General features: G+C 32.8%; 2 protein-coding genes across 2 annotated transcripts; both read right to left on the bottom strand.

Moving 5' to 3' along the window:
* Nucleotides 1-3,380: 3,380 nt before the first annotated feature.
* LOC122403102 (NADPH:adrenodoxin oxidoreductase, mitochondrial-like) lies at nt 3,381-8,172 on the bottom strand. Its single transcript, XM_043406434.1, has 5 exons — nt 8,040-8,172; nt 4,939-5,077; nt 4,665-4,883; nt 4,285-4,500; nt 3,381-4,211 (listed from the first exon to the last, which is right to left on the bottom strand). Exons 2-5 carry the CDS (start codon nt 5,071-5,073, stop codon nt 3,381-3,383), a joined length of 1,401 nt encoding a protein of 466 aa, XP_043262369.1. The 5' UTR covers nt 5,074-5,077; nt 8,040-8,172.
* LOC122403129 (cap-specific mRNA (nucleoside-2'-O-)-methyltransferase 2-like) lies at nt 5,516-7,858 on the bottom strand. The gene is made up of 3 exons (XM_043406469.1): nt 6,330-7,858; nt 5,689-6,235; nt 5,516-5,616 (listed from the first exon to the last, which is right to left on the bottom strand). Exons 1-3 carry the CDS (start codon nt 7,776-7,778, stop codon nt 5,516-5,518), a joined length of 2,097 nt encoding a protein of 698 aa, XP_043262404.1. The 5' UTR covers nt 7,779-7,858.
* Nucleotides 8,173-10,835: the final 2,663 nt, after the last annotated feature.

The following is a 10,835-nucleotide window of genomic DNA, read 5'->3' as shown; positions in this document are numbered from 1 at the left end:
AGCAAATGAATTCTTGTCTCTTGAGTTTGAAAGAAAATGCTAAATTTATAAAAAAACTCAAGAGCGTAATTTAGAAAATAAAGATATGCTTTGGCCTCTGGATTTTGCATCGAGATTAACAGACGTTCCCCGGACTCTGATTTCTCGCTTATTGTCAATTCTTGCAAAAAAAGCAATACAGAGTCCCAATTCTCTAAAAGTGTAACTACGGATGTATAATGCGATAACCATCGCGTAGAACACAATTTTAAAATTTTTCGGTCGGTTGTTTGAAAACATTGCTGAAATTCGCGGAATATAGCCGAACGTTTGGGACTACTGTATATGAAAGTTGCTACTTTTCGTAACAACTCCTCGCATATGTCTGGAATGGTATTGCACGCTTCGCGCACTACCATTGCAGACAGATGACACGGACAGCGGACAGTCAAAAATTTGTCCCTGCATTTTGTTGCAAGCTTTGTCATAAAGGACGAGTGTCGCCCTGTCATGACAGCAGCGTTGTCACATGACAACGCGACAATATTTTCGAACGGAATTTCTCTTTCTATCATGGCAATTTCAAATGTTTTAAATAAATTATCTGCGCCACAATTTCTGGCATCAAGATGTAATAATTCTACCAATTCCGTTCGAACATCCAAAGTCTCGGGTGCAACATAACGAACAAGAAACGTCATCCATTTCTCGTTGGTCGAGTCGGATGTTTCGTCAATATAAATAGAAAATTTAGTGTTTTGTAAAACACTAGAAATACGTTTTGTTTCTAAAGGATACAAAACGTTTGATATAATATTTGAACACTTTGTTCGACCGAACGACATATGTTTCAAGACATCAGGATCTTGCCCAATGTCTTTGAAAACTTCAAGAATCGTCTCTGCGGTTCGATACGGAATATTTTTTTCGGCTATTAATTTGGCAAATTTGATTTCCGCGGATTTTATCCTTTCATCCAACGACAGAGGCGATTCTTCGGATTGCGTCGTAAAATTATTATTCAATTTGTCTGCGTTATTGTTACTCTTTTTATAATTCTCAATGTGACACTGAGAATCTGCGTGATTATAAATCGTCGATAATCGACATGAAAATTGATTGTTGCAAACCGAACAGAACCACGAATAACGGGTCGCCGTCGACTTTATGCAACCATGGCTTGAAATAATCATTCTCAAGCCATTGAGGCATAAAAGTCCTTTTAGAAGTACTATTTTTTTTATGACACCCAGATTCTCCGTGTCTATACACGTTTGAGGAACCGCAAGAATAAGACTTATTGCATAAAGTACAATAAAAACGACTTCTATCATGGGGTACTGCACGTATCCATGATTTAAACCTATGATCATTTATCCATGAAGATAAAAAACCGCGCTTACACTTATTCTTCGATTTCACAACCGTTTCCATGATATAAAAGCAGAAAAGCGAAAGAACAGAAAATTACAGAAATTACGCGAAAGCTTTTTTTCAATTTAAATATCTCAGAATGACCTACGGCACGTACCTTTAAATTTGTCCTGATGTTCGTCCTCGTCGACCGAATTCAACTGACTCAAGAGAAACAGCAGTGGCTCGAGCACGTGGCGATAGTGTTTTGTTTATACTGCTCGCGCATCGATGGGCCGTTGAAATGCCCGGACGAAGAAAGGACGTAGATATACATATAGCACAGTTCCCATAGGGTTTTTAAAAGGCAATAATTAGAAATAAAGTTCTATTGAATGAATAGCAGTATATAGACGACAATTTAATATATTTCATTTTGCAGAAATGAATTTAGAGGGGAATCAAAAAAAAAGGAAAGAAGAATATAGACGTTCTAATATATGCCATGTGATAATGTTACAAAGAAATAACAATTTTTTACATTTCCCTCCTGATGGAAGTGACCACCACCTTCCCGTGGTTTCCATTGAACGGTAGCGTGCACGTTATTGTTTTACCTATCGTTACAATTATTTTGTTATGTAAAGTTAAGTCAAATATATAACATTTGATTGTGTGTAACAATTTGATACGGTTATTAAAAAACATAGTGGGAAAAGTCAGTAGTAATCTATTTCTGTAGCGTGCACGGTACTGGCTAAGAGTGGTTTTTCATTTTAATTAACCCTTAATTAACCCTTTACGAGTAAGACTGCTTTGAACAACATTATTCTAAAATATTTGTGGAATACGTTTTTTATGTGGTTTAGGTAGGTATGCAAGGCATAAGATTTCGTTTAATTTTTCCTGTCTAGGAAAGATAGGAGAAAAATATATTTGATCTTAATCCTTCATAAGATTTATATAAATCGCTTTAAAAATTTGTTACAAATGATGTGTATGTATCGAAATAATTATAAAACTAAAAACGTATAATCATCATTATATGGGAGCTGATCACGCTTAAAATATAATGAGACCTTAAAACGAGAACATAAAACTTAAATGTTAAGTTTCATTGAAATTCATTCAGCCGTTTAGACGCAATCATGTCAATAGCATAGGAACAAAAAAAAATATGTTTTTTTGTAGTAGTCACAATATGATGAGGGGGTCCTAAAACGTGTATTTCCGCTAAAAAAAATTTCGAAATATTTTTTTCGTTATTGAAATTCACTTATTGTTAGTCGTTGAGGAACAAAAAAAATGTCTTTTTTTTCAATAGTCACAATATGATCAGGGGGTCCTAAAACGTGTATTTCCGCTAAAAAAAAATTTCAAAATTTTTTTTCATTATGATACTTTATAAATTTCCTTATACCTTACATATAGGTCGGAAAGTAAAAATGCTGGGGCAGTCGAGACTTGGAATCGTATGCCGATTATCGCGAGGTCGTATTTCAGTTGTTTTGTCTTTTACAAGAGCAAGAAGGAAAGGCTCACACTAGCGTTCTTTATCGATTTGCCGAAGTTGTGCGAAGTGCCGAGCTCACGTACACGTGGCTCGTGCGGTAGTGTATGCCTGCTATCCCCACCATTCCGTTAGACGCTAAGGAAGTTCGTCGTCACTGTTGTCGATTTCGATGCACTCAATTATGCCAGATCTGGCCACACTGGTCTTCAGTAATCGGTTTATGATAACCGTGTGCAGTTATGGTAGCTGTAGTATAGAGGCGCTCGCATTCGGTTTTCCTAGGGAAAAATTAAGAGCTCGAGGAAATTCCTGGTCTCCCTAAAAAGTATGCTAACGGCAGCTGACGCCCCGTTAAATAATCAAAAAGATTTTGTAAAATCCAATCTCAGTTTATAAATCAGTTTTATTGTTTTTTTAATTATCGAATAAATAGTTTATTTTTGATATTTACTTTTTTAATGTTTTTAATCGAAGTACATTAAATTTTGAAAAAGTGTAAATTTATTTGAATTCTTCTGATACATCCTTTGTATTTTTATTTTTTAAAAACAATGTCTAACATTTCATTAATATCAACTATTTTTTCTCTTGGTTTTCCCAATTCCTTTCCTTTCTTACATTCTACTTCATCAATTTTCTTCCAATCACTGTACGATACTGTAGGTACACCTTTTTGACCAAGAATTTTGTACAAATCTATCGAACCTGGTTTGTTGTCTGTAACTGATAGCTCTTTAATTATTAATTCGGCAACTTGAAACGCATTCGACATAGTTGATAATATAACTCCTCTAGGGCCTGTTGCAGCCCAACCTGCAGTATAAAGATTATCTTTGACTTTGCCTATTGAATTTTTTACGCGACCAAGTTTGGTATCAAATGGTATTGATGCATCTATCTGAGGAGATTTATAACCAATACAACGAAATGCTAGACCACATGACATTTCATCAAAAGATCCAGTCGGTACTCCGATTTGTTTAGATATATCATCTCCTTCAAGGCGATTTACCGTTAGTTTAATACCTTTTACACTATCGGAACCCAAAAATTCCACAGGACTTCTTAAAAAGATTGGATGTAATTCTTTTACATTTATTGCTGTATTTTCAGGTGTTTCTTCTAAATACTTTAACATAAGTTCAGTCAATCTTTTCTGTGGTCTGGCTAACGTGTTAACTACGTTCTTTACATTTACAAAATCAGTTGGGTGCCAGTATGTTCTACAGCCAGGCAACTTTAATATTTCGCGTAGTTCAGAAATTGTAAAAGTAGCTTGTAATGGTCCTCTTCTTCCTATCAACGATACTTTACGCACTTTACTTTGTGACAATCGTTCTAAGGCAAATGATGTTATATCAGTATTCTAAAACAATGAAATAGAGGATACATAAAAAATTTTATTAGAAATTTTATTTGATTAGAAATTGAAAATATACCTTTAATCTATCTATTGGCGATAACAGAATTCTTGCAACATCTATAGCAACATTGCCTTGCCCTACCACAACTACTTCATCCACATTTAAATTAATGTTTAAATTACTATCGTGTGGCACTCCATTATACCAACCAATAAAACGTCGTCCAGATACTACATTAGTTAAATTTTCTCCAGGTATGTTAAGTAATTTGTCTTCTTCTGCACCATACGTCTACAATATTAGACAATGATGACCATTAACACGTTCGTCGCCGCGTCACCCAGATGTGGGTGACGGGTATACTTCCGTGGAACGGTAACCCAAATATGGGCGACGAACGTGTTAATGTTTAGTGATACATTAAGCAAAATAAAATAAATTTGTATCATGCATACCAGCAAAACTACATGGTAAATTTCTTGTAACTGCTTTACAGTGACATCTTTTCCTACGTTAACATTTCCTATAAATTGAAAACGTGGATTAGACGCAGTTTTTTCAAAAGTGTGAATAACATTTTTCACTTCTGGATGATCAGGAGCTACGCCAAAACGTACTAAACCAAACGGTACTGGGAATTTTTCCAATATATCCACATTTATATTGCTGGAAGTCTATACCAAATCATTGTTATAATATTACTCCATATATATTCAATACTCTACACACCTTTAGTAAGTGTTGCGCAGCATAAAATCCTGCTGGTCCTGCACCAACAATGCAAATTTTTGGTACAATATGTTCAGTTGAAAATAAACGAATATAATTACATATTGTACCTACTTTCATGGTAATTACTTGCATTGATCTAAAACGATACATTGCAAATTAAAATTACATTTTTATTATTGCTTACTTGAACTCTATAAATATAAAAAAAGAACAAATTAAAAAAGAAGACAGCCAAGAACAATTATTTCTAAATACATTTTGCAAATATTTATCATTTCACATTAAACAATTAAGAAATAACTAAATTAATTTTCTTACAAAAAAATAATTCTTCGCAAAATTTATGTAGAGGGTGTCTACTTCACAAGATGTAATGTTAGTGGGTATAGAGTGGTCCCCATGAACATCTTTTCCCTGTAAGGCTTTATTTTAGAGAATATACTCGGTCTATTATTTATCATATCATAAATATAAGTAAGAGATACACCATTTATAAATACGTAATTATAATTTATTATACCAGAAGTATTGGTACAATTTTGATCACCTATACATTATAGAAAAAATGTTACTTTTAATGTTGAACATTTTCTTGTAGTGTATATAAAAGATGACGAACAAATAATCTGATAATCCAATGATTAATATCCATTATTGTGAAGAATAAATCAGATTCTAAAAAAAGAAGAAAACATCACAGTCAAATATGTCATACAAATATAACCGGAATAGATAATCGTTTCTTACCATATAAAAATGATGCATCAATTATTTCTAAAATAGCATATCCCCTTTCCTGAGCATTAGAAGAAACGGTTTTAATATCGAGTAACTGTTTCAATATTTTCGAATCGTAATTGTAATGGCTCAAAGTAATTTTTAATCCAATACTATTACAAGGTTTTAGTTTAACTGAATTAAAAGCACAACTTATGAGGTAAAGAAGCCCAACATTAAGGTGAGTCAATAATGAATAGCCAATTAAAATCAAAGTACTTTCATTAGTGAGATCTTGTAGTGCATCACAAATTTTAGTAATTACTTCGTGACTATCATAAATGTCTGTATAATGAAAACTTAAAATTTTATAGATCGGTTTACGTATTCTTTTTTTAAATTTGTTCACGTTTTTTATGGACGGAAATTGTATTTTGCATTCCATATTACTAAGAATGTCGTCAACGCTATTTTGTATTTTTAAGACGTTTCGATTGCAAAATTTTGAACTATATACTTTATGAAATATTTTTCCTAAAACGATTTGTGAATTTTCTGGCAATTTACTGAACTTGAACTGGAAAGAAAAAAAATTGATTTTAGTTTATAATGTAACAGGATTTGAATTAAATCGAAGATATAGTATAGAAACACTATAAAAATTAGCTTACATCTACAATTTCAGAAGGTGATATATGAATTTGTATTTTCTTAAAATCATTAAAAATGCTGTTTAATTGTTCCCATGGTGTTAAATGTTGTCGCTCGCGACGTTTATTGTAAGATCCCTGTAATGATCTATTACATACATTAATATTGTTATTTGGTTCCAATAACGTTTTTCCTACAATTTCTCCAGAGATCAACTTTTTTACGTTATAATCTTTCATATATTTATCAGCAACCATATGTTGAGTTTGTTTCATATTCACTAACAGTGTAGCATGATTTGATTTAAATGTAGTGATATTATTCATTATGATTAGACATTGTTGAGACTTGAAAAATTCACTGCATTCTATGATTCTTTCTATAAATGTGTTTGGAAGATCATCTTTACTAAACATTGCTTGTTTGGAGCCACATTCATAGTGCTCTCTAAGCTTTTCTAAGTATGGTGACACAACTGTTTGCCCCTTAAAATCTGTGCATACAATGTAAATTTCTGAATTCCCTTCTTTGCTTGTTGCTGGTTTAACTATGTTAACGTTACCAAAACAACAAGATAACAGATAAATCAGGCATACTGAATGGCATTCAAAAATGGTAAACATCTTCAATAGAAAGCTACCTCCAGTATTTAAAAGATGCAAAGCAGTTACAGTTTCGCAAAAATGTAAATGTGCTACAACATTTTCTTGATCCTCTGGAACATCCACACAGTCAATACTGCCATCAGCAGTAACTAAAAATACATCACTACGTGGTTCTGATAATTTTACAAGCATGTCTAAATTTTTTAAATCCATGAGGTTTCCAGTATTGTCTTCTCCAAAACACCAATGATTCAATGTATGCTTTATGAATCTATTATCATCAATCATTGTGGATAATGAGTTACCCTCATAATATGGATTTAATGTTGTAGCAATCCAATCCCACTCAATGCTAGGTGCATTTGTTTGTAACCAATGATTCAAAGATGTAACAAAAGCTCCTGGAGCTTCGCATAAATGAACAGACTTAAAACGTTTATTATTATTATCAATATGATTCATTGGTACTAAAGGAAAGGATGACACTATTTCATAGAATTTACACCATGCCTGAGTTAAAAATTCTGGTTGAATGTCTCTTCTTAAACGTATAAGAACATCTTTTGCACTGTTTCTTTGGTACGTATGTGTTTGCCATTCGTGAAGATCATAATTATTTAAATAACTTTTTATCTCATTCAATTCGCGCTTTAATATTTGTAATTTATCAATTTCCCACAGACAATCATTGAACAGTGCTTTTGATTCAGGTAACAAATAATATTCATTGTGTGCAATTAGAAAACGTTTGTTGAATAACTCTTCTACATACTTATATTCAAATTGTTCTTCGTGGTATGATAAATTGTTAGTTGTAAATGGTTTTCGTTCTTTTTCTAAAACATGTTTGTCGATTTCCATCATTCAATTTGAATTATATATTCCTTTCTAATCGCACGAGTAGATAAAATTTTGCGAGAGCGTTTAAATAATTTTATGTGACATAATTATATATTTTTTAGATAGTTTTAAAATTAAACGTTATAAACAGTAAAGCTGAAATTATTAACTACGCATTCAGTTTTTTGAAAAGAGTAATTCTCGAAAGGTTTTTTAAGGTTAGAGTTTTTATTCGGTTGCCTTGGCTGTTCTCTTTTTTTTTATGTGTATACAACTATATCTCACCTCTTTACAACACGGAAATAAATAAAATGTTTTCTATTACTTCATGAAAATAAGAAAAATCTTGTTTCGTTTTACAACTATGAAAACGGTGTATAGGGTATATACGGTGTATATAAGCACAGACTTGGTAGTGAAGATGCAGTTATAGTTATAGGTTATAGCCAAAATTAAAAAAAATTGAATATCTCAATTTTTTAGAAATTGGCAGATCTTTGAATTTGAAGTATCAATTTTTCCTCGATTTTTCGTCGTTGAGATTGAGAAAGAATAGAATAACATATCGGATTTTAATATCCTTAGTTCCAGCTATAAAGGCATGTCTTCTAATGATGTATTATAAATTTCAAATTAATCAATCAATTTGAACCTGTAATATTATGTTTGGCATCTTTGTTCTTTTTTTTGTATTCGCGGTTTCTACCTAAGACATCCCTGATCCTTTCCGAAGTACAAGCTTCGTGAGACATCGGAGCCTCCCCCACTCCTCTACCTAATTCGCGAGTGTTACCGAACACAGCGAGGTGCCGTCATTTGTACTCTGAAAATTAACGCGATAACATGTATCGAGAGTTGACGTTCTTAGCTACCAACGAGGTGCGTATTTTTACCTGTTGATATTTCATCATCTCGTTTACTCTTTATCGACGCTTTCGCATAATATTAATACATTTTATCGTGACAAATTTTGAATCGGTTTCGTACTTTTTCTCTGACATTCGACCGGTGTTAACTATTAATGTGTCTCTCTGAATTAAATTACGATCTCTTGCAATACGGTTAGGATTTAATCATTACTTAATTATAACAATCGTACATGTACTTTAATGCATTTTTATTTTGTTTCTGTTACAGTCTTTTATTGGAATTCGAAGTCAAGGAATTCCTTTTCGAAATAGAAGCTTCGGAAAACATCGGAGCCTCCCTCACCCCCCCCAAACGAATTCGCGAGCGATGCTGGGTACAGCGAGGGGGGCGCCATTAGTAAGACATGTTCAGACATGTTCAGACATGTCAAGACGTGCCGGCGTTTCGCGACCAACAAGGTACGTATCTTTAATCTGTTCATATTTCGTCATCAATACTACTCGCATTTACTCATTAATGGTATTTTTGTGTAATATTAATACGTTTCTGCTATAAATTGAGTCGGAATTGTGGCAAAAACTGAATCGGGTTTCGCGCGTTTTTTTCGATATCTAACCGTCGTCGATTCATTATATCTCCCTAAACGAAATTACCTATCTTGTACACCAATTATTGTTTAATTATGATTAGATATGCTTACTGCAATGCATTTTGACTTTAATTTGTATTTTATTTCTGTGGCAGTCTCTGATTTAAATACGACGCCATGGAATATTGGCGCCTAAACGACACCATGGTAGATGGCAGATAACTCGACTTTCAAAGGGAATATTGGTAACGTTTAACCTATTATAACAAAAATTAACATATGTACATATTAATATTGATATATTTTCTATTAAGTTATTTCTTGATACATAATTTTATAATCGGTCTGTGTTAAGATGAATCATGAAAATGGTTAATGAACTTTTTACATTTTTCAATATTATCAAAGTACTTTCGATTTTATGATACTTAGGAATGGCTAACGGTAGCCATTAAAGGTAAATTGGAATGATTTATATTTAACTGTATTTCGGCCGTATTATTTATTAAATTGATTGTTTATAAATCTGTCTTTATGAATTGTTGTAATTGTAATTTGCAAACATTTTCAATGCAAGTTTAAGAAAACTTAGAAACTACGTAGTTTGAATATGCTATTAAAGTATGAATAATTAACGAGCTTCAATTTTTGCAAATTTCGGAATATTTATAAATATTACGATATATTCAAACATTCGATAAAACAAGTATAATCATTCTTACAATTCTAACTGTGAAAATTAGTGATATTACATTTATAAATTGAATAATTACTAATTCTAAATAAAGCAGTATTTCTGTTAATGAACATCGAATAAGAAGAAAAAAAAAACCAATAGGAAAGGCACACGTGTGCACGTTGTATTTCTTGTATCCTATCCCACCTTTCTTTTCAGCATTATTTTTCAGCAAATTTGTTGGCCGCGCGCAAGGCGGCCGGTAGAATCAGTGTTTACTGCGTAGCAACAGTTTGTTTTGCCAGGGCAAAGTGACCCTGGGTAGGTTGTCGTACAACGTAGTTAGGCAAACGCGATAGTAGAAGCAGTGTTTCTTACGCAGTATTAAATTATTTACAGAGCATCGTGGCTCTCCTTGTTTTCTGAATCGCGAGAATAGATTCATTTGTTCGCCGTTTTCAATCTTCGGTCGCGGTAATCTAATTTAATTTAATTTTCCAATCAAATTAATTATTTTTTCAATTTGAAATTTAAACTCCTCGTTACCGGAATTAGAGTCAGTGCATCACCGAAGAGGACTATTGGACGATGCTCCACGAGCAAACAATGTAAGTATAAATTTATACTTTGAAATTTTTAATTAAAAATCTCTACAGTTTTAACAATAGATTCTAATTGTTTTCTTACAGTTTTCTTACAGTTTCTGAGCATGATCCTGGGAACCAGCAGCAGTACCCGGGGGGTATCGGGCGGTGGACCACGAGCGAACAACGTAAGTATAAATTTATACTTTGAAATTTGTTAATTAAAAATCTCTATAATTTTAACAATAGATTCTAATTGTTTACTTGCATTTTTGTTACAGTCTCTGAACCTGAATCTTACCAGCAGGACCATGCTGACTGATGGATGACTTCGGGGACTTCAAGTCATCACTGGTAAGTCG

Source organism: Colletes gigas, unplaced genomic scaffold (assembly GCF_013123115.1).
Source record: "Colletes gigas isolate AHSC1104 unplaced genomic scaffold, ASM1312311v1 Colletes_gigas_Sc00044, whole genome shotgun sequence".
Lineage (NCBI taxonomy): Eukaryota > Metazoa > Arthropoda > Insecta > Hymenoptera > Colletidae > Colletes > Colletes gigas.
This window is presented reverse-complemented; position numbering and strand designations above follow the sequence as displayed.